The following is a 24,173-nucleotide window of genomic DNA, read 5'->3' as shown; positions in this document are numbered from 1 at the left end:
ATGCAGACTCGGTCCAAGCTCGGTCATTTCTTCCTGGCTCTACTTCACATCGCCACGTTGTCGCTGGTGCCCACCTCGTTTCAGAGCGCTCTTGCTGATCCTTATTGGCGGTCAGCTATGCAGGAGGAGCACGATGCTTTGCTTCGGAATCACACCTGGGACTTGGTGCCTCGTCCTCCCGGAGCTAATGTTGTCATAGGTAAATGGGTGTTCAAACACAAATTCCATGCGGATGGTTCACTCAAAAGGTACAAGGCACGTTGGGTACTTCGGGGTTTCACACAGCATCTTGGCATTGACTACGATGAGACTTTCAACCCGGTTGTGAAGCCAGCCACAGTTCGCACGGTGCTATCTCTAGCTCTCTCACGATAGTGGCCAATTCATCAGTTGGATGTCAAGAATGCTTTCCTGCATGGGACTTTGTCTGAAACTATGTATTGCACTCAGCCCTCTGGTTTTGAGGATCCAGCTCATCCGAGTTTTGTTTGCAAGCTCAACAAGTCCCTCTATGGCCTGAAGCAAGCTCCGCGCGCTTGGAATAGCAGGTTCGCTTCCTACTTGTTGTGACTTGGATTTCATGAGGCCAAGTTGGATACTTCGCTGTTCATCTATCACCATGACGTCGACGTCGTCTATCTCATGCTCTATGTTGATGATATTGTGCTCACTGCATCTACTCCCAGTCTTCTTCAGCGCACTATTGCAGCCTTGTAGTGAGAATTTTCTATTTCAGATTTGCGTACTCTTCATCACTTCCTGGGAGTTCATGTTCGGCGCACCGCCCGTGGCCTATTCTTGTCACAGCATCAGTATACTCTCGACATTCTGAAGCGCGCAAATATGTCTGATTGCAAGACCTGTGCCACGCTAGTCGACACCTGCGCCAAGCTCTCTGCTATTGCCAGCCCACCTGTCAAGGATGCCACAGCTTATCGTAGTCTTGCTAGTGCGCTGCAGTACTTGACTTTCACTAGACCAAATATCACTTATGCCATTCAGCAAATCTGTTTGTATATGCATGATCCCCAGGAGTGTCACTTGGTCGCTCTCAAGCGCATCCTACGCTACCTCCGTGGCACTGCTACTCTGGGTCTTCAGATTTGGCTATCGTCGTCCTCCGAACTTGTGGTCTACTCCGACGCCGACTGGGCAGGTTGTCTAGACACCCGATACTCCACCTCTGGCTACGCAGTCTTCCTCGGCGATAATCTAGTATCCTGGTCCTCCAAACGCCAGCACACTATTTCTTGCTGAGGCTACATGGCTTCACCAGCTCTTGTTCGAGTTGGGTGCCCCGTCGTCCCGTGCCACTCTAGTCTATTGTGACACCATCAACTCCGTTTACATGGCGTCCAACCTGGTCCATCATCAGCGCACCAAGAAAGTGGAGATTGATCTTCATTTTGTTCGAGAACGCGTGTCCCTTGGCGACATCAGAGATCTTCATGTCCCGACAACCTTGCAGTTCGCCAACATATTCACCAAAGCCCCGCCATCTTCGGTGTTCATTGAGTTCCAGTCCAGTCTGAACGTTCGCTACACCGACATTCTGACTGCGGGGGGGTGTTAGATTGTAATTATTTGTGACCCCACAGACCCTGTTATGTGTATGGGCCGGTTGGCAGCCCGCCTATGGGCGCCGCCTGTTGGAGGTATGCCCTAGAGGCAATCATAGAGATGATGATATTCCATTTGTATCCATGATTTGTATATTGTGTTCATTGAATATCCATTAAAGGCTACTTGAATTGATTTGCAATTATGTGAATTGTATGTGAAACTCTTTACTTGTATGGTTATTCTAAAGTTGTCCCTAGTCGGAGTTCATGTGAGGACACACATGAATATTAGACTAGCACATGTATTAGTTGATGACTATGTTTCACAAGTCATGGACATGGAGATGTTGAACTAATAATGTGGACACATGTGGAGACATGTGTTAGGAGTGACCCAACACGAGAAGTAGTTCTCTCTTTAAACAACAAATACGCTTTGTCCTTAGACCTGAGATTGTCGCATGTATTCTAGATGTGGATCGACCTACTTAGGGCCTATCAAACGCTACGCCGTAACAGGGTAGTTATAAAGGTAGCTTTCGGGTTTGTCAAGAAGCATGCTATGAGACATGGTCAATCAAGATGGGATTTGCCCCTCTCTGATTGAGAGTGATATCTCTGGGCCCCTCGGGTGATCGGATCCGAAAATGCATGGCCATGCTACGTACGGTTAAGAGTTAACCTACAAAGGGATTCCGAATCACAGGATCGAGAAAGAGCGGTCGGCTTGAAGCTAGACCAAATATCATGAGGCAAAGGGAATAGCATGTATATTATGTTGTGATGGTTCGTCTGATATGATCTTCGTGTGCGTATAGGAGTTGGCACGTCTTGCTAGAGGCCGCTACCGACTATTGGGCCGAGTAGGAGTACTCGGGCCATGTCTATACGTATCCGAACCCATAGGGTCACACACTTAAGGGGCTGGAAGCCCAATTCGGATCTGATCCGAGTTGGATTAGGTTTAGGAGTACTAATGGGCCTCGGATCCAGAGGCCCATCAGGAACCTCTATAAATAGAGGGGTGGGGGCGCCCTAGGGTTTACACCTTTTGGCGAAACACACTTGCCGCGCCTCCCACGCCCTCGCCTGTTGCAACTCGCGGATCTAGCAATCCGGCTTGCGACGCTTCCTCCCTGCACGTGTGGATACCTTGGAGGTGTTGCGCCTGCAGCACTTGGACGAGCCATCGATGAGCTGCCGACGAGCCACGACGAGCCGACGACGAGCCGCGGCACCGGAGGCGATCTTGCTGCACGTGGGAGCTGCTGGACGTGACGTGATCGACTACGTACGACTACATTGATCGACTACGTACGACTACGTGATCGTCTTCACTGCACCGACGCATATCTACATCTTCCGCACCAGTAGTGCGTCGAGTGGTAATCCCGTGATCCTTATACGGCAGTTCTTCCTGGTTATACGCGGTAGAAATTTTGATTTGCGCTAGTGTAGCCTACCTTGTATCTTAACACCGCCGGCCCTACGAGTCATAGGTGGCGGCTAGGGTTCCTAACCCTAGCCGCCCCCCTGCGCCTGGTCTCCCATGCCTATATATGGTTGTAGCCTGTGCTCCTGTATAATTAATTTGATCTTTTCTCGCCTCAATATCTCTTTCACAAACATCTAGGTAGTCCGTGAGATGCACTAAACCAAAAGAATTCAAACAAGTCAACAAGCAAACATATATTGCGACAAGACTTCAAACAATTTGCATTAACATAACTTGTTTACATTACAGATAAATGTTTTTGCAGATCACTCAAGGTCTATTTGACCAGCTACTTCTTGAGCTATGGTAGCCATCTCCTCCAAGTACTGGTGGAACTACTCATCAGAGCAGTCCTCCGCAATGCCTTCTGCCACAGGAGCCAAGTTGGCTTGCGGGTAGAACGACTTCACTATCGCCAGCAATTGCTTGGAGACGAACTCTGCAGTCTTCTTCATGCAGCTGGTAAACTTCTCGGGTACATCCTTGAGTATCTCCACCAAGGGATGAGGCTCCACGCCTTCCTCCGAGGGCTCCACCATATCAGCAATGGGCTGAGCGGCTTCTGATAGCTCCTTGAGAGCAAGGTCCTTCGCCTCCAACTCAGCCTGTTGTGCTTAGAGTTTCTCCATCAGGTCCACAAGTTTGACCTTCCTGTCCTTGCGTAGCTGCTTCTCCTAGTCAAACTTGTGTTCCAGGGTCTCATACTTCTTGGTCACCTTGTCATACTCATCAGTGATCTGGTAGTACGTGTTTTGCCAATCCACAGCATGACCCTGCAGATCATTATTCTCCTTGGTGAGCCCTACAATAACAAAGGCAAAGAACAAGTTAGCATCAGTAAGGGTAGACAAGTACTCGAAAGCAATGAAGGACAAACAGCCTACCTTCATTTTGGGTCCTTAGGCCTCTGTTGAGTACCCGGTGCCGATCCTTTTCTTCATCAACTTTCTGTAAGAGGTTCCAGTACTCGGCGGCCTGGCCATCATACTTCATCAATAGCCGGGAGGAGTACTGCCTCTCCTTGGCCAGTTTCTGCTCCAGCATCTCGGCCTGCTGAATGGTGTCTCCAACTACTTCAAGAACTTTCGACTTCTTGCGGAAGCGCTGAATTAGTGTCTACAATAACAGAGCAAGTGCTCGTGGTCAGTAACGAGTACCAATTTAAAGATGAAGATCAAGATAGCAGTGAAACTTACCTGCGTGTACTCACCTACCTGGTCGCATATATGTCCATGAGCATGGCCTCAAAATCCACAGTGGCCAGCGGGTCAGCTATTAGCCAGTCTCTCTCTCGGTTCGTCATGGGAGGGAGCTGCATGTCATCATGTTCCCCGGCACCTGGCCCACTGAGAGGGACCATCGCCCGACTGGTCGATGGACCAGCCTCTGACGATAAAGAGGTAGTTGACACGCAACTACTCGACGTCCTCGCCTCAGATGGCGAGACAAAGGGCAACACTTGTAGCGTCCCGGCAGCCTCCACGTCAGCTTCTACCTCGGGGGCTACACGTGCAACCTCGACTTCATCAGTGGCTGCCACTTCAACCACAGCTTCTAGCTCCACCCTGGCCTCCAGTTCCGGCTCAGCATCCAAAATCAATATCATGGCCACCAGCTCCGTCACCATCGCAGAAGTACTCTTCGCGACAGGTTCGGCCTCCGGCAGCTCGGGGGCTGGTACTATAGAAATGTCAAGTGATGATAATATGTCGTGCATAAGATCTGTGACAAGAGATACCACACCTAGGGCAACCTCGGGCGCGGGCTGATCCGCCGGTGGCAGGACAGCGGGCTCCAAGGCGAGCTCGGGGGCTGAGCGGCTACTACCATTAGCACCAGAACCCGAGATGACTTCCTGGGTTAAGTGGCTACCACCATCAACACCAGACATCGTACTCCGATGCTCAGTGTCCACGCTGGCGGGTCTCCTACAACAAGACAAGTATCATGACACACTACTTGGCGACACTACTCGACGACATCAAGTCGACATCGGTACACGAATACTTACTGGGTGGACCTCCTTATCCTAAGGGAGGGCCAGGTTTCTAGGCGCAGGGCCTTGACAGTAGGTGATGACTTCTTTGGCACGGCTTGCTGGATCGTAGTCGGATTCTCGCCAGCCTTGGCCTTCATCTCCTCTCATCGAGTGCTTGACGCCGGGACTTCTTGTATAGTCGGCAGCCTTCGCCGCCGCTGGATCAGAGTAGTCGGTTCTTCAGCCTCTGTCTCCTCCTTGACTACTTGCACATCAGTAGTGTCCAAGTCAGATTCTAGTGATAAAGGAAAAAACAATGGGTACTCAATCCTTAGAATCTTGTTACCTAAGGAGGGACTTCATCAGCTGACAAATTTTTGGCCACCCTCTTGGCAGCGGTAGTACGCGCCTTCTTTGGGGGTGGCGCCACATCAACTTCTAGAACGTCCTTCGCCGTACGTTTGGACATCCCCGATGATGACCCTGCCTTGTTAGAAAGTCAAGGCTTCACAACATACTTCTCAGCAGACTCTGATCAGAGCTGCTAAGGGAGGACCAGTCTTGTGACTCCTCCTTTTCTCCTTCCTTCTCCTCCTCCTCCTTGAGCGCCCTCTGCACAACCTCAAGGGACTACATATAGGGCGTGACATCAGCGCCTGGTGGAGGATGGTTGGAGACATACAAGTTCAACTCCCCCTGCAACTAATAAAGACTGGTAAGTAATAATGATAGATGCCATCGCTAGTACTCAGGGGCTGCAAGCCATGGGTTTGCGTTGCAGTACTCTTGCAAGAACATCGGGATACCAATGATGCGCTTGAAGAAATGCTTCAGGCGAGCCATCACTTCGTCAGGAAACAGCTCCTCCGATGTCATCCTCAAAAAGTTGTTGGGACCCAAGTAATCATACCATGCAGTGCAACGAAGCTGCAGGGGCTGGACATGCCTCCTCATGAAGCTGAGGGCAACACCAACGCCGGTAGGCCATTACTCTTGAGGCAGCGATCTTCTTAATCAAGTCCGGCAGCTGAAAGCTATCAGAACTACTCGGCTCGTCCAGCCACACTGGACGATGTCCGGTGACCTTGGGAAGACGGGGCTCGTGATTTGCAATATAGAACCATCATTGCTTCCATCCAGAATGGGAGTCTATCAACTCGTACTCAATGTACTGGCTCATGTACTACTCCCAAAGCTAGATCCCCGCCCCTCTGACTACTAGCATGTGATCCATCCGGGGGTAGGGCTTCACTCTAAAGAATTTCCTAAAGAGCTAGAAATGGGGCTGAATCCCCATGAAGGCCTCGTAGAGGTGCACGAAGATGGCAATGTGCTAGATTGAGTTGGGGTTGAGGTGGACTAGTTCTAGATGGTAGTACCTCAACAATCCCATGAAGAACTCGGACAACAGCAGCGCCAGCCCGCGCTCGATGAAGTGCGCGAAGATTACTATCTTGTCTGGGTAGCTCTCGAAAGGCCACGCATTTCTGGCTGCTTCCCTCCAATCTGCGAATTCCTTCTCCTGGAGTAGATTGACACGCACCAGTACTTGGATCTCCACTTCCTTCAAGGGATGACGGCTTCTAGGCCATGGCTTGATTTGGCGGCGTTATCTGGTTGGTCTTCCTATACTTGGGCGCTGGCAGCTGGACCTCCTTCTCCTTCTTGGTGGCCTTGCACTTCTTCAACTCCACCACCTTGCTCGAAGATACCTTCTAGGGCGCCATTGCTCCAATAGTCTTCTAGCGCATCAGATGGGTGGCTACACAGTTGGTGGTGGCAGCGCTCTGCGGAGTGCAAGCGGCGGTGCTAGGGCAACAGTGGAGAAGATGAATGGCTTGGACGCACTAGCTCGAGTAAACGGAAGGCATAAGATTCCTCTGACATTTATAACCGCGGCACAAGGTAACTGAGCGGTGAAGATTTTGAGGAATATTCTATTTTTTAAGCCATGAGTTATCACTGGAACGGTTACCAAGTTTTTTGGAAGAGAAGTTTTCTGAAGATGAATGGTCACATTAGGCCAGTGGTTGACCCTTATACCCAAACTAGTCGTGTAATAGCTTGGGGGCTGTGTGCCACGTGCCCGTTGGACAAAAAGTTTTTCTCTGGATTTTAAGGGGAAAAGGTGTGAAATTACAAGATTGACCCTCAGCCTCATTCTTTGATTCAACCTAAGGCTCAGGGGCTACTCCATATGGAGTACAATTTTTTCAAATCGCACTTCTATATAAGATTCAAGCTTAAGATAATTAAGGCTTGAGCACCTTCTAGCCGCATGGCAGTACTCGAGCACATTCGAAGACTTAATCCAATGGAGTACTCAAAGGAGCACCACAAACTAGTTGGAGACGTCTACAGAAGTACTCGAGGCTGCTTCATTTGGCTAAAAAGTACTTCGGGGCTTGTCGATCATACACCTATGGGCCTACCGGGAGGCTTGGACAGTCATACAATACGGGGTTGTACACCAAGACGTGTTAGACATGGAGACTATGGTGCATGATGCCGTGGTCTACATGGTGGACAAGGACTAGTTAAGGATTATGAAACTACTCATAGCAATTAGAGTAGGACTCTTCGGTCGAATCTGACTAGTACTCTTGTACAACAACCGACATGTAACCCTGCCTCCGATAATATAAGGCGAGGCAGGGACCCCCTCCAAACATCTCATCAATCAATACAAACCAACCAATACACAGAAAGTAGGCTATTGCATGACATAAGCGGTCGAAACCTATCTAAAGCATGTGTTCGAGTTCACCTACAAGTTACTGGTCTCTGCCGAGCCCCACGCATAAAACACTACCTTGGGTACCCCCTCGGTAGGTTGCTGGGTCTAAACACCGACAGGAATCAACTTGGGTCGTAGTCCGATTCCCATGATGGCTTAAGCGTCGACTCGTGAAAACAAATCTGACTAGCGGGAGAAGTCGATTTATACTCAGACTTGTCCCCCCAACCTCTGACTAAAATAAAAATTGAAAATTCGCCAAATTTTTTGACGAGATCCTCCAGAGCTTGACTCTGGAGTTTCATGGCGTGCTGCTTCTTCTCTGGGGCCGGTGCAATGTGGCAGTGGAAGTTTCCAGTATCGTCTGTGATGCAAACCTAAGAGCCGAAGATGAACATTGTGCCTCACTTCGAACGCGACGATTGTCTTGATGATGACTTGGGCCATCGAGTTCGCTAGTGGATTCTCAGTGATCACCCCTACCTGGCGCACCAGCTAACAATGTTTAGACTTGGCAACCTACCGAGGGGGTGCTCGAGGTAGTGTTTAGTGCGTGGGGCTCGCCGAGATCAAGAACTCGAAGGTGAACACAGACACACGATTTAGATAGGCTCGGGCCGCTAGATTGCTTTACCCTATGTCCTATGTGTTGGTTGGATTGAATTACTTTGGAGGGGGTCCCTACCTCACCTTATATTGCCTGGGGGCAGGGTTATAGGTCGGTTATTTATAAGAATTCTAGTCGGATTCGACTAAGTGAGTCATACTCTAATTGCTACGAGTAGTTTTCCTAATCATGAACTAGTTCATGTTCAGCCACGTAGACTACACCGTTATACACCGTAGCCTCCATGTCTGACACGTCTCGGTTTCCATCCCTATATCTAGGACTATCCAAACCTTCTGGTGGGCCCATAGGTGTACGTACGACAGATGACCTCCCTTCTATCTTGGGTGAATCACTGTAGGCATTGTCTTTTTTATGTAGCTTTTGGATTCACGTTAAGTGAGTGCTGGTTCGCTAGTTTCCACGCGAAGATGTCTCGGTTGACCCGAAGGAAGTTGACGAGAGCGCTTTCCTATTTAGGATCCAGCCCTGTGCCAATCAGGACTGTCTTGGAGTTATCACCAGTTTCAAGGTCAATGGCTTTGATGTCTACTTCGCTTGCCGGCTTGACCTTGGTTGCCCCCGACTTGTTTTCTGGAATCTTGAGTTTTGATGGGGACAGCTTCTTGGATACGGAGAAAACTTGCATCATAGAATTTGGTACTTGGGTAGTTGCTGCTAGCTCCATGGCTTCTGTGTCGTAGTCGTACGACCTCTTCAAGTCTCCACGCAGGGAGAGTACTCTCTTGGGCTGGCATCTTGAGTACTAAGTATACATAGTGCGGGATGGCCATGAATTTGGCCAATGCTGGTCTTCCGAGGATGGCGTGGTACGATGTTTCGAAATCCTCTACCTCGAACTGAATGTATTCTTTCCGGTAGTGTTCTTTGGTCCCAAAGGTAACTAGCAAAACCACTTGTCCAAGGGGTACGGCCGCATTGCCTGAGATGATCCCATAGAATGGAGAGTTCGTTGGAGTGAACATATCAATGATGTGGAGGCCCATCTTCTTCAGTATCTTGGTGAACAATACGTTGAGATTGCTACCGCCATCAATGAGTACTTTAGTAAGTCTGAAGCCAGTGACAACTAGGTCTAGGATGAGGGATACCGTCCTAGGTTTGAGAAACTAGTCCATTGGTCCTTCCTAGAGAAGGTAATTGGCACCTCAAACCATTTGAGGAACGTTGGTGTTGTAGGTTCAATGGACATTATTTCTCGAAGAGCGAGCTTCTGTGAGATCGCTTAGTAGCAGTACCCGGGGTTCCGCCGAAGATGATGTTGACGGTGCTGGATGGGTTCTAGAATTTGCCATTATCACCATTGTCTTCGTCTTCCTTGGCCTTGCCCTTGTCTTTGGTGCCAAATGGCTCTAGGGGGTCCTTCATGACTCTGCGTAAGCTAAAACAATCTATCGGAGTGCTTGTGGTATAGATGCCATGGGCACTGCTTTTTCAAGAGCTCATTAAATGTGGGCCTATCTTGATTCTTGCCGCCACCTTTCTTGGACGAATGTGATATTTCCGCGATAATATTGTCTGGCTTTCACTTGCGATTGTGACCTCCTGAGTAGTTATTTCGGTTGTCATTGTTAGGGCGATCATTGCGGTTCTTGTCATTGCGTTGGCCATTGTTTTTATTGTTGTTGTTTTGGCATTTATTGTGATTGGACTCGAACCTTTCGATCTCCATGTCTTCTTCATCTGTCCATGCATGTACCATTATCTTGAGAGATTTGACATCAATGGGGCATTTTCTGCCGAAGTCCTGAAACATCCGGTGGTTGTGAAGGCCGTTCTGGAAGCAGTCAATAACGTCGCGCTCCGTGATGTCCACGATTGTGGACTTCTTGTCGAAGAAGCAACGTAAGTAGATCCGTAGGGTCTCGCCTTCTTGTTGTTTAACTTGAGACAAGTCGATCCTGTTGCCAGGATGCTGCATTGCTCCTGTATAGTTGTTGGTTAATGCTACTTTGAGGTCCTTCCATGAGTCGATGGAGTTCTTATCCAATGATTCGACCCATGTGAGTGGCGCTGCTTCCATGCAGATGGGGAAGTAGATGACTTTGGTGTCATCATTTCCTCCAGTTGCTTATACTTACAGTGAGTAGCACTGTAGCCATTGGACTGGGTCCTGCTTGCTATTGTACTTGGTGATACCTAGAGGTTTGAACTTTTCGGGTAGAATTGTCCTCCTCACATGTCTTGATAAGGCGGGGAACCCGTACATATCATCTCCTAGGTGTTCGACTTCATGCTCGCGCTCGTGGTGCCGTCAGTCAATGATGGTACAAGCGTTGTGGCTGGCATTGATCTTGTTACGGAGGTCTTCTACTGGGCGTTTGGGTTTTGGGTTAGCCCCACGGTGGCCACGGCCTCCCGACGGTCCTGCCCGACTACTCTCTGCTCCAACTTGGCTTGGTCTGAACGGAGGGACTCTATGTCTGCTGCCATGTTGACTACGCTGGGATGGGGAATGTTGGACTGACTGTATCAGATTTTACTGATTGAGTTGTTCGTAAGCGAGTTCCGCTAGTTGAGCCAACTATCTTGTGTACTTGTTCTGAGGCATTGTGCAAGTGATGAGATCAATAGACGCGACGGTAGCCAGAGGAGTACGCTGATGACGCGTTTGAACTGCTTCAAAGATGTTATCCAGGTTTTGGATTGGTAAGTCTGCTGCAAGGTGGCAGCGTCGCTCTGCTCTTGCGGCATTTCTTGCTCGTTGTTGAGTTCTTTGAGCTTTGGCTTCTTGCGGCATTTCTTGCTCGTTGTTGAGTTCTTTGAGCTTTGGCTTCTTCTCCAACAACATTGGCGGTGAGCTCATCCTGCAAGACATCATCCGGGTGACGCTCATGCCGTGGGTTTCTGTCCAGTTGCTCTTCTTCTTTGTCTTCTTATCCAGTAATGACCTGACCAAGTAGTTTCCTCATAAAGGAGTTTTCTCGTCCAGGTCCAAGTAACGAGTAGTTCTTTAAAAATAGTTTCATGAAAACATAAAAAAACATATTTGTAATGCTAGACAAGCAAAATACTTTATGTTTTAAAAGCTATGGCTACTTGGAAAACTACTATGACATGGTTAAACTTAAAGGTCCAGGGGTAGATTCTCAGAATAGCTAAATTTTGAGATTCTGGGAATTCTAAAAGCAGTCCATGGGTTGATTTTGCTAGATTTTACCCATGCAATTTACCATTTTGCCATGATCCTTCCAGGTAATAACTTGACCCTCCCATGTTGGGAAAAAAATGAGTTAGGGCATAAAAGGCATCTACAACAACCATAAAATCAGCTTCTATAATTGAGGGATCCAAATAACAACATCCAGATTTTCAAAATCTAACTTTTGAAAACCTACGATGTCATCCAAACGGGCCTTAATATTTTCATAGTCGCTGAAACCTCAATCAGGATTTATATTTTAAAGCCTAAAATATAAAATTTAAGTGACATGTTTTTGCTTTGACAAGACGTCGTGACAAAGGACAAACGCAGCCATGCTGCGTGCAGTAGCGCTGGTTCTCCTTGCGGCACGACTTCCGAGGCGACAATAATGGACGGAAGAGATGGCCCAGGGCCCTTCGACGCCGCGGCTAGCGACGCACGAGTCACGACACGAGCTGATGGGTGCGGGACTCCTCGCTGCCCACCTCTCCGTCTGTTGCACGGCCGTCTACACGCTGACACGCACGTGGCGCGAGCAAAGGAAACCTGCGAAATCGTCTCCGTGTCGGCGTCCGTTTATCCCGGCGTTCCGTTTCCGAACTCCGCGCGACTCCGGCTGGCCCACGACTCGGCGAGAAACAGGCCTCGAAGCCCAATAAATACAGCGGAACCGCAGGCAGGGCTTTTGCTCCTCCCGTCCCCGTTCGCCGTTCCCTCCTCTCCATCTCACGACAGACGGTTGCCTTGCCTTCCGCCGCCGCCGCCGACGGGTGTTGGCGCTTGGCTTGGCCGCCGTCTCCGTGCTCTGCGTGGCCGCGCCGGAGGACGACCTACGTCGGCCGTAAGCAAGGTACGCACGCCCCGCCTCTCTCGTAGTTTTTTTTTCTTAATTTCCTCATTGCTGTGTACACCTTCATGGATGTTGCGCTGAATCGATCTGGGGCGAGAGATTTTTGTTCCTTGCCTGTGCTGCTTGTGCTATGTTTGTTTGTGTTAGTTGTTGATCTATACGTGTTGGGTTAGTAGAACCAAGAGTTGTGGGGGATTCAGTAGATTGGGCCGTCTCCTCGTCTGCACTGCGGCAGCTACTGTGCTTCTGTCCAATCTACGCAGGCGGAGCCGGACGACGAGTCGATCTATTTGTTTGGGTCTGCTGATCAGGGAGCAATTGGTGATTGGTTTCAACGCCCGTAGCCATGGCTGTCCGGTAGTGGTTAGTAGATTGATTTGTGATTAGCGAAGCAACCAAGTGAGGGAGGCAGATGGGCCTCTTCTGTCCAATCTGCACAGCTGCCCGCCCTGTGCTGGTTTCTTCAGCTTTATTGATGGATGGCCCGGTTCCTAGCAATGACATACATGGTGTGGCATTGGGATAGAGAAGTCTGCGCTATATATTTTTCTGGTTGAGATTCAACTGATTTCATATAAATCCCATCCATCTGGTGCAAATAATTCTAGGGCATCTGCATACTGTTTTGATTTCAATGCAATTTTCAAATAGAGTTTAAATATTTCAGCAAAATCTATTACTATTTCGAAGCCCATATTCCACATTTCAATGCAATTAAGCCACAAACTCATGTATATGCAAATTTTGTGAAAAGTTTCCTACTAGATTTTTGTTGTACATAATAGTGATCCCCATTATATTAATTAAGAAAGGTGATATTTCTTTTGCTGTAAATATAGTGATCCCCATTAAATTAATTAAGAAAAGTGATTTCTTTTGCGTGTATTGTTTTACAAATAGTTTTGCATTAGATTCCTCCACCAGTTGCCCATTTGTATTGTCTATACTTGTGATATGCTATGTGTGTGCAATTAACAATATCATGAGGCTATACTACTAATAAATAAAATTATTTGTCATATTTTTATTTTTTTGGATTTCTAATTTTAATATATTGTACTTGCATTGTAATGAATATGGATGAGGTTTGTTAGGAACGATTGATCATCTTCTTGTGAAACTTTGAAATAATTTTACATTAGAGTGAATCATACAAGTTCAATTTTAATCTTTAATAGACTATTATTTTTATATAATATTGCACATGTAGCCTGAAGCATGTTCCAACTAATTTTTTCATCATTGTAGAAATTCCCATTTTTGGTTGTATCTTTACCTCAATTGGCGGCATGAAGCGTCAAAGTGATGTTCCAAGATTGCGCATACCTAGACCAAAGGTGGGAAAATCAAGGAAGCAAACTAGGTTTGTGTCCATCCCCATGAAAAAAATCCAAGAGGAAGTGGAAAGGGGGCATGCTAATATACGACCTTTCTTGGGAAATGGAAGAAAAGGAAAGGATCGACAAACTATGCAGGGGCTCAATAGGAAGATATGTCCATCCACGATGGTTATCAACAAACTATGCAAGGGCAACTATACTGAAAAGGATCAACGAGATAACCATGTCTTACCACAATCCAACCAACATCTTCTCGATGGTGGCAAAGTTGGACTACGGAAGCTTGACGCAATGAAAGAAGACTTTCCTCCAATGACATCGAGTCCTAAATCGGACAAATCGGTTACGTCTACTGTCATGAACTCCATGACTTCAAAGATGAAGCAAGAATTCGTTCATCGTCCAAATGATGCCAAAATGTCAAGTTCACAACCAATGAACTTGAAGGCAATGCAAGGGTTGGTTCTCAATCAAAAGGGGCGATTTACTGTTGATCAAGGACAAGCGACATGGATGGGTAAGAGGGAAAGGATGGATGGTTGCAATGATATAACCAATGATGACAATCTTGGTAGCAGGAAGGAGTCGTTAGTCAAAGAAAAGCTTGGTGACAATCTTGGTAGTAGGAGAGAGCTACATGACAATCTTCATCTTGGTAGTAGGAAAGAGCTACATGACAATCTTCATCTTGGTAGTAGGAAAGAGCTACATGACAATCTCAGTAATAGGAAAGAGCTGTTACTAGAAGAAAAGCCCAAGTCACATGATGACAATGGTAGTGAAGGTGAGAATCCAACTCACCGGATGAACAAAAGGCAGAGAAAATACAAAGAGACAAATGAAAATGAAGATGACAATGGCGGTCCTGATGGTCTTGCATTGTATAGTAGTAGGTTGACATCACAAGATGATATTGCGAAGGATTGTCATGATGGAGTCTCTATGCCATTTGTTGCCGATTGTCTTGGGAAGCAATACTATTGTTGCTCTAAGCCCAGTGATGAACCTATCTGGAGGTACGAAACGACGATAGGTTCTTTGTTTACATTTTGGAGTATTTATGTACCTTTTTTCGCGTTACTAATAATTTTGTGGTCATTTTAACAGGGGCCTCCTCAATACCGGCAAGGAGTATATCCCATTGTTTGGTCATTTATCAACTAAATCATGCGAGAAAGTGCATAATTTATCGAAATCGCTATCTCGTGTGGTTGAAGTGACCAAACTACCTAGGTTGAAGGTGTGGCCTAAGAGATGGGATGAATCAAGACCTTTAAATGGCAGCATTGGTTTATACTTCTTCCCCCCTAAGATGAGGTGCATTGCTTTAACCTTTGCATTCCCTTACAACACATCTACCTTCCTTTCCATGTGTTTAATGTCTATCTTGTTACCATCCCTAGGCCTGACAAGTCCTATGACCAGCTACTTAAGGAAGTAATGGAGAACGATTTAGCCTTACGGGCCATTATCGGTGACACTGAGATGCTAATGTTCCCTTCTACTCTACTTCCTCAACGATACAAGAGTACGTAAACAATAGTCAATATGATGTTGCACTTGATTTTTGTCATCAATCAAATTCTTAGCACTATGGGTTGTAATTAAATGTTTGTTTTAATCTATCTTGACCATTTCTTTATAGAATATGCCTTTTTATATATATGTATTCTTAATTTATTGCTAATTGGTTGTTCTCTTACGTTGCAGCATTTCAAATGAAACATTACTTGTGGGGTGTATTCAAGCCCAAGGAAGTTGATGGGAAACATTGTGCTGCACAGCATCAACCTGACCACACCACTGGAGCTACTGCATTTGCTGCCAATTCTACAGCCACCGGGATTGCTACTGATGCTGCTAGCATACCCACTGAAGATGCTCCTACCGCACCTGCAAATCATGGACGGACTGACTCATCAAGCATGGGAGCACCCCCAGGCAGGATGCTTGCCTTTGTTGTAAAGCAGACCCCAAGGCTCGAGCAACTCATTCGGGAGATGCAACGGGAAGGTGCCTTGGTCATGCAGGGGGAGATGATGAGTACTGGGTCTTGGCCAGGAAACTAGCAACCGTGACGCAGCATAGGCAGAGCCGAGCAAGAGATGAGCGGCTCACTGGAAGTATCCCACCAGCTGAGGTCTCGCCTCAACGTGTGCAGAGGGCTCCGTTCAAGCTAGATGGTGGCTGCTACGAGCAGCTATGAATGTTCTGAAATTTTTAGCGGAGGCAGAGAGAAAGTGGACTTGGACCTTAGCATGCTACTCGTGCTGTGGAGGAAACTAAGATTGCTTGTTAGTATCACACGAACCAAACGCATCCTATATAGCTTTAGCCAGTTACTCAGTTACAGTTAGCCTAGCGCAGTTTAGAGGAGGTGGTGCTTGTTTGGCCTGGGGCTTTTGTGGAGTGGTAAACTACCACTTGGCTACCGTTCATTTCTGGTACTCGTGAAGACCTATCTGTTTACAAGCTTCTGATTAGTATAACCTCAGCTTCAAATTATTCGTAGTTAATTGGTTTGTCAGCCTTTCGATTTGGATGCGAATGCACTGATTTCAATTGAGTGCTAAAGATAAAAAAAAATCTGGTTTTAAAATCCCAGGTTATTACGTAGGTTGATCGTACTTGGGAGAGAAAGAGTAATTTGAACCCTTTTCTTTTTAGAATGATTTGCTTCAAATGATTGGCGTGCACGTCTTTCCTTGGCCGTACCCGGTGAAAGAGCAGGTAAATTAGGCAAACTTAAAATCCTTAATCTATAACTTATACTATTTGCATCAAAACATAAACTAGGTTGATGTAGTAAAACTTCACATTAAAAAAGATTTTTGAAACCTAGAAAAAAAACTACTCTAAGAAAGTAAAAACACTCAAGTTGCAAAAATAAAATGTGGAAATGTAAAGAAGTGGATTAAAAAAGATACAAACATGACACGACGATTTATTCCGTGGTATCGGTAGGCAAATTGCATCACTAATCCACATTGGAGTCCACCAAGGAGATGCTTCTGATCACTAAGTCTCTCCCAGTCAAAATCTTAGGCTTGCCACTAAGACTCTCACCAAGCCGGATGAGAAGCTTGCCACAAAGGCAAGGCTCACAATTCCCTCTCTTCTCGTCACCTTGACGATGGCTTCACTACGGAGCTTCTCTACAAAGAAACATGTCTCCTCATCCCCCGCACAAGATCGTCGACGCCACTCCACCAATGTTTAAATAGTGGGCTGTGACATTTAGCGGAGAGCTCTACTCAGTCGCTATAGCTCTGCTATGGTGCCGCTGTAGCCCGCTATTTTGCACAACACTGTTGTAGTGGCAGTTGGCTCCAAACGCTATAGCGCCGCTATAGCCCGCTATTTGGAACATTGCGCTCCATACCACCGAGGTTTGAAGACTTATCGGCAAGCTACGAAGACCCTAAGGTGCCGGCGCACAAAGCTTTCAATGTTGGTTGACCAACCACAAGGTAGCAACACCTTGCACTCACTCTCTCTAGGCCTATCCTAGTACTAATTACTCTCCTAAGTTTGTGCTAATCCTTGAATGATCAGTTTTGTACCTTTGGTGGCATGGAGGTGTTCTATGAGTCTTGGTCTTCAATGGATTTGTGCACCTTCTAGCAACTCTAAATGGGTGACTAGATAGGGTATAAATAGCTCAAACACATAAGCTAGCAGTAGACTTGAGCATTTCTTGGGCCAGGCTGAGCACGAAAAAAAGCTCAATTCATTTCGGGCTGAAAATTCGTGCCCACGACCGTCCCATTGGCGCTATCAGCCCAATTTTTCGGGCCGAGCTCAGGCTTTCCGCTCTTTTCTAGTTTAAAATAAATAGTCTAGGTGGGCTCGAGCTGGCCCGAATTTTTTTCGGGCTTGGTTTTCGGTGACCACGCCCAGTCCCATTGTCATCGTGGGCCGGCTAAATCCCAGCGGGCTCGAGCCAAGCCAAAAATGCTCTGGTATAACTACATGTTAGCCCAACAACTAGCAAAAAAAGTGAGCACACGATGATCCGATGGTCACATGGGATAGGAGTCGGTGTAAGGATACGAGGTAGGCTACGCTAGTGCAAATCAAAATTTCTACCGCGTATAACCAGGAAGAACTGCCGTATAAGGATCACGGGATTACCACTCGACGCACTACTGGTGCGGAAGATGTAGATATGCGTCGGTGCAGTGAAGACGATCACGTAGTCGTACGTAGTCGATCACGTCCAGCAGCTCCTCAGCAGCTCGTCCACGTGCAGCAAGATCGCCTCCGGTGCCGCGGCTCGTCGTCGGCTCGTCGTGGCTCGTCGGCGGCTCGTCGATGGCTCGTCCAAGTGCTGCAGGCGCAACACCTCCAAGGTATCCACACGTGCAGGGAGGAAGCGTCGCAAGCCGGATTGCTAGATCCGCGAGTTGCAACAGGCGAGGGCGTGGGAGGCGCGGCAAGTGTGTTCAGCCAAAAGGTGTAAACCCTAGGGCGCCCCCACCCCTCTATTTATAGAGGTTCCTGATGGGCCTCTGGATCCGAGGCCCATTAGTACTCCTAAACCTAATCCAACTCGGATCAGATCCGAATTGGGCTTCCAGCCCCTTAAGTGTGTGACCCTATGGGTTCAGATACGTATAGACATGGCCCGAGTACTCCTACTCGGCCCAATAGTCGGTAGCGGCCTCTAGCAAGACGTGCCAACTCCTATACGCATACGAAGATCATATCAGACGAACCATCACAACATAATATACATGCTATTCCCTTTGCCTCACGATATTTGGTCTAGCTTCAAGCCGACCGCTCTTTCTCGATCCTGTGATTCGGAATCCCTTTGTAGGTTAACTCTTAACCGTACGTAGCATGGCCATGCGTTTTCGGATCCGATCACTCGAGGGGCCCAGAGATATCACTCTCAATCAGAGAGGGGCAAATCCCATCTTGATTGACCATGTCTCATAGCATGCTTCTTGACAAACCCGAAAGCTACCTTTATAACTACCCTGTTACGGCGTAGCGTTTGATAGCCCCTAAGTAGGTCGATCCACATCTAGAATACATGCGACAATCTCAGGTCTAAGGACAAAGCGTATATGTTGTTTAAAGAGAGAACTACTTCTCGTGTTGGGTCAGTCCTAACACATGTCTCCACATGTGTCCACATTATTAGTTCAACATCTCCATGTCCATGACTTGTGAAACATAGTCATCAACTAATACATGTGCTAGTCTAATATTCATGTGTGTCCTCACATGAACTCCGACTAGGGACAACTTTAGAATAACCATACAAGTAAAGAGTTTCACATACAATTCACATAATTGCAAATCAATTCAAGTAGCCTTTAATGGATATTCAATGAACACAATATACAAATCATGGATACAAATGGAATATCATCATCTCTATGATTGCCTCTAGGGCATACCTCCAACAGTCTCCCACTTGCACTAGAGTCAATCTAGAAGGTACCTAATACCCATAGCTCTTACATGCGCATCATGCTTAGCCTGCGGGAGTGGTTTTGTCAACGGATCAGAAATGTTCAGATCCGTGTGTATTTTGCATATCTTGATCTCACCCCGGTTAACGAAGTCTCGAATGAGATGAAATCGCCGCATTACGTGTTTGTTCTTCTGGTGGTTCCTTGGCTCCTTTGCTTGCGCAATTGCCCCATTGTTATCACAGTAGAGATTCAATGGGCTGGACGCATTCGGGAACACACCATGCTCAATGAGGAAATTCCTTATCCAAACACCTTCCTTCGCGGCTTCCGAAGCCGCGATGTACTCGGCTTCTGTCGTAGAATCGGCCACCGTCTCCTGCTTGGAACTCTTCCAACTAACAGCACCACCATTTAGCGTGAACACAAATCCTGATTGTGACTTTGAATCATCTCTGTCGGTTTGGAAACTAGCATCGGTGTAACCTGTTACAACGAGCTCCTCCTGACCTCCATAGACGAGGAACATATCTTTAGTCCTTCTCAAGTACTTAAGAATGTTTTTCACCGCTGTCCAGTGACTCTCACCTGGATCAGATTGGTGTCTGCTTGTCATACTTAGTGCATATGAAACATCTGGGCGAGTACTTATCATTGCATACATGATAGATCCAATAGCTGAGGCATATGGCACTCTACTCATGCGATCCCGCTCATCAGCAGTCGAAGGACACTGAGTCTTGCTGAGATGTATGCCATGTGACATAGGCAAGAACCCTTTCTTTGCCTCTTCCATGCTGAACCGCTTCAACACTTTGTCAATATAAGTATCTTGGCTCAAACCTATAAGCCTTCTCGATCTATCTCTATAGATCTTAATGCCCAGAATATATGCCGCTTCCCCTAAGTCCTTCATCGAAAAACTATTTTTCAGTGAAGTCTTTACGGACTCAAGCATAGGAATGTTATTTCCAATCAGTAATATGTCATCCACATATAAGATTAGAAATACTACAGAGCTCCCACTAACCTTCTTGTAAACACAAGACTCTTCTTCGTTCTTGGTGAAGTCAAACCCTTTGACCACTTCATCAAAACGAATGTTCCAACTCCTAGATGCTTGCTTCAATCCATAAATGGATCTCTGAAGCTTGCATACCTTTCCAGCATTTTTCGGATCGACAAAACCCTCGGGCTGTATCATATACACGTCCTCAGCTAGGTTTGCATTCAGGAAAGCTGTCTTGACATCCATCTGCCATATCTCATAATCGAAATATGCAGCTATAGCTAGAATAATACGAATGGACTTAAGCATCACTACGGGCGAGAAGGTCTCGTCGTAGTCAACTCCTTAAACTTGTCGAAAACCTTTTGCGACAAGTCCTGCTTTATAGATGTGAACATTTCCATCCATGTCCTTTTTCTTCTTATAGATCCACTTGCACTCTATGGCTTTAACACCATCAGGCGGGTCAACCAAGTTCCAAACTTGATTGTCTCCCATGGACTCTATTTCGGATTGCATGGCACTCTGCCATTTTTCGGAGTCTGGGTCCATCATTGCTTCTGCATATGTCGCAGGCTCATCATTGTCCAACAATAATATTTCCCGCATTTCGCGGAGCCTTGCCGACCTTCGTGGTTGTGGCGGTGCTTCTCTTGCCATGGGTATCTCAACTTGTTCTGCTACGTTAGCATCACTCATTGATTCTTGCCCGATCGGCTCATCTTGAACTTCTTCAAGATGCACTGTCTTTCCACTCTTTTCTCCTTTGAGAAACTCTTTCTCTAGAAAAACCCCGTTCCGAGCGACAAACACTTTGCCTTCTGATCGGTTGTAGAAATAATATCCCAAAGTTTCCTTTGGATATCCCACGAAAATGCACTTATCCGACTTGGGTGTGATCTTGTCCGACTGAAGTCGCTTGACAAAAACTTCACATCCCCAAATCTTTAGAAAAGACAAACTAGGAACCTTTCCAGTCCATATCTCATATGGTGTCTTAACTACGGATTTAGATGGTACCCTATTTAGTGTGAAAGCTGCTGTTTCTAGAGCGTATCCCCAAAATGACAACGGTAGGTCCGACTGGCTCATCATTGATCGAACCATGTCTAACAAAGTTCGATTACGTCGCTCGGACACACCGTTTCTCTGAGGTGTTCCAGGCGGCGTAAGTTGTGGAACAATTCCGCAACTCTTGAGATGATTGCTAAACTCGTGGCTCAAATACTCTCCTCCATGATCAGATCGCAAGGCCTTAATTTTCTTGCCACGCTGATTTTCAACTTCATTCTGAAATTCCTTGAACTTTTCAAAGGTTTCAGACTTGTGCCTCATGAAGTAGACATAGCCATATCTACTAAAATCATCAGTGAAAGTTATGAAGTATTGGAATCCTCCTCTAGCCGTCATGCTCATTGGTCCGCATACATCACTATGTACGAGTTCCAACAAGTCTACTGCTCTCTCAGGAAATCCTGTGAAAGGCGTCTTGGTCATCTTGCCTAGCAAGCAAGCCTCGCATGTCTCGTATGATTCAAAATCAAACGAAGTTAGAAGTCCATCAGAATGGAGCTTCTTCATGCGGTTTTCACTTATATGACCCAAACGACAATGCCACAAGTAGGTAGGACTCAAATCATTAGGCCGAGGCCTTTTAGCACTTACATTACAGACAGGTGAACCATCAAGATTTAAAACAAATAATCCATTCACAATGGGTGCAAAAGCCATAAACATATTATTCTTAGAGATCACACAACCATTGTTTTCACTCGCAAATGAATAACCATCCTCCATCAAGCATGAAGGAGATAAAATGTTTCGACTTAAACTAGGAACAAAATAACAATTATTCAACTCCATAATAAATCCTGACGGGAGGTGGAGTTGCATCGTCCCGACGGTCAAAGCAGCAGCTCTTGCATTATTGCCCACGCGGAAATCAACTTCTCCTCTTTCCACGCTTCTACTTCTTATCATTCCCTGCATCGAATTGCAAATATGAGCAACCGATCCGGTATCAAATACCCAAGAATTAATAATTGTATCAGCGAGAAATATGTTGTCTATAACATTAACAACAAGCGTACCTGAGGTAGAAGTACTCTTACTTCCGCCATTCTTCAAGGAAGCTAGGTACTGCTTGCAGTTTCTCTTCCAGTGACCAAGTTCATGACAGTAAAAGCACTTTTTGTCTGGAGCAGGTCCAGGTCCAGCTTTAACCTTGGGCGGAGGGTTTGGCTTGGACGTTCCAGCCTTGCCCTTCTTCTTCCAAGAATTGCCCTTCTTCTTAAAGCTAGGCTTGTTCTGTATCGCCATCACATGGCTGGTACTAGCGCTTTTCTTTATGTCAGCCTCTGCTGTTTTAAGCATGCCACACAGCTCATTCAGACCCTTCTCCGTCCCATGCATATGGTAGTTCGAGATGAAGTTCCCATAGCTAGGAGGAAGAGACGAAAGAATGAAATCAGTGGCCAACTCTTGGCCCAGTGGGAAGCCTAGCTTCTCCAACCGTTGAGTGTAACCAACCATCTTGATTACGTGTGGTCCTACTGCTGCGCCTTCTGCTAGCTTGCTCTCAACAAAGGCCTTAGACACATTGAACCTTTCAGTCCTGGCCTGTGTTTGGAACATGTCTCTAAGCGCCACGATCATATCGTGCGCCTCATGGTTTGTTTCGAACTGCATCTGCAGCTCGGGTTCCATGCAAGCAAGCATAAGGCAGCTTACTTCGAGGTTAGCATCACATGCTTTCTTGTAAGCATTCTTAGCAGCAGCGGGTGCATCCTCAGCAGGTTCTTCTGGTAGTGGGTTGTCTAGAACATCTTCCTTTTTCTCAGCCCTGAGAACAATTCTCAGGTTGCGGATCCAATCCGAGTAGTTTGTTCCATTCAACTTGTCCTTCTCAAGGACCGAACGCAAAGCAAACGATGTGGTGGTGTTGCTAGGTGCCATTTAATCTACAACAAAAGTAATGCAAAATACACTAAGACAAACGTATCCATGATAGAGAAAATTACATTAAACTATTTTAACAGAATCTACTCCTACTAAAATCAATATCCCTCTATTGAAACTTAGTGATTCAGGATCCACAACTAACAAGTCTACTAGTGAGCTTTAGCATCACCGCTAGCAAACGAGGTAGATCGGTAAGCAACTTTTGCTAATCATATCACATATGACTCCTGTTGTTGGGTGACATCTCTATGTCTCGGCGCCCAACCTTTATGCCCCAAGGTCCTTAACCGTTAAGATGACCTTGTTAAGCAAACCAACCCTTATGCGTGTAAGTGTCCGACACAAACCCGTCTAGTCAAGGAAAACTAGTGGCACCCTAATTTCATAGACCCACCACTAATTGTACAAGACATGGGACGGTGCAAGTTTTAGTTGGGAGGGCATACTAACTTAAACTTTGCGAGGGATCGTTCTACTTCTAACATCACAGCATGCAGAAAGTAAAACATAAACAGAATAGCATTCACACAGTTGTGACACAGTATGGCCCGTTTCCATATGGTGATCTCCATCTCCATAGAACCTGTTCACCATGGTGTGATCTCCATCTCCATGTTCTATGTGCGCCATCCTCCTGGTGATGAGTCCTCCAAGAACTATAGCATGCTATTACACCTAATAGCTAGTAAAGAATCTAGTAATGAAGATTACATAGTTGCTTGGATCATCACAGATTGGTACGCAGACCATTAAATACAATAAAGTGACAACACATATGGCTCCTGCCGTGTTGCCGTACGCGCGACACGCAGGTCACGAATGAGTTACACACATGCATCACATACACAAGGGGGCCATACTGATCACAAGATTCATACATACATCCTGCAAAATAGAGTTAGGCGTCCTAACGTTCCAAACTTCGGAGGCCCGAAACTCCATCTTCCAAGCCGAATTTGGGGAATCTAATTTCGCCGAAAATGGCGAAGCGGTTGAATTTCATGTGTAACTTTTTCTGTAGATCAATTTTCGTATAGAAATC

The 24,173-nt window shown here is 46.5% G+C and overlaps 2 protein-coding genes across 2 annotated transcripts; both read left to right on the top strand.

Annotated features, from left to right (window-relative positions):
• On the top strand, window positions 1-1,257 carry LOC140221861 (uncharacterized mitochondrial protein AtMg00810-like). Its single transcript, XM_072291830.1, has 2 exons — window positions 1-199; window positions 737-1,257. Exons 1-2 carry the CDS (start codon window positions 1-3, stop codon window positions 1,255-1,257), a joined length of 720 nt encoding a protein of 239 aa, XP_072147931.1.
• Window positions 1,258-12,227: 10,970 nt separating this feature from the next.
• LOC117846602 (uncharacterized) lies at window positions 12,228-16,273 on the top strand. Its single transcript, XM_034727826.2, has 5 exons — window positions 12,228-12,395; window positions 13,644-14,751; window positions 14,843-15,052; window positions 15,139-15,263; window positions 15,446-16,273. The coding sequence occupies exons 2-5, from the start codon at window positions 13,685-13,687 to the stop codon at window positions 15,802-15,804; spliced, it is 1,761 nt and encodes a 586-aa protein (XP_034583717.1). The 5' UTR covers window positions 12,228-12,395; window positions 13,644-13,684; the 3' UTR covers window positions 15,805-16,273.
• The last annotated feature ends 7,900 nt before the right edge of the window (window positions 16,274-24,173 follow it).

This window comes from Setaria viridis, chromosome 2, assembly GCF_005286985.2.
Source record: "Setaria viridis chromosome 2, Setaria_viridis_v4.0, whole genome shotgun sequence".
NCBI lineage: Eukaryota > Viridiplantae > Streptophyta > Magnoliopsida > Poales > Poaceae > Setaria > Setaria viridis.
Note: the sequence above shows the minus strand (reverse complement) of the source record. Positions and strands in the feature narration are given on the sequence as shown.

Bases quoted from the DNA above. Each gene is read 5' to 3' on its own strand.
- LOC140221861 (XM_072291830.1), top strand. From the start codon at position 1: ATGCAGACTCGGTCCAAGCTCGGTCATTTCTTCCTGGCTCTACTTCAC. The intron at 200-736 runs GTAAATGGGTGT...TTTCTATTTCAG, and splicing joins CGGAGCTAATGTTGTCATAG to ATTTGCGTACTCTTCATCAC.
- LOC117846602 (XM_034727826.2), top strand. From the start codon at position 13,685: ATGAAGCGTCAAAGTGATGTTCCAAGATTGCGCATACCTAGACCAAAG. The intron at 15,053-15,138 runs GTGCATTGCTTT...TACCATCCCTAG, and splicing joins TTCTTCCCCCCTAAGATGAG to GCCTGACAAGTCCTATGACC. The intron at 15,264-15,445 runs GTACGTAAACAA...CTTACGTTGCAG, and splicing joins ACTTCCTCAACGATACAAGA to CATTTCAAATGAAACATTAC.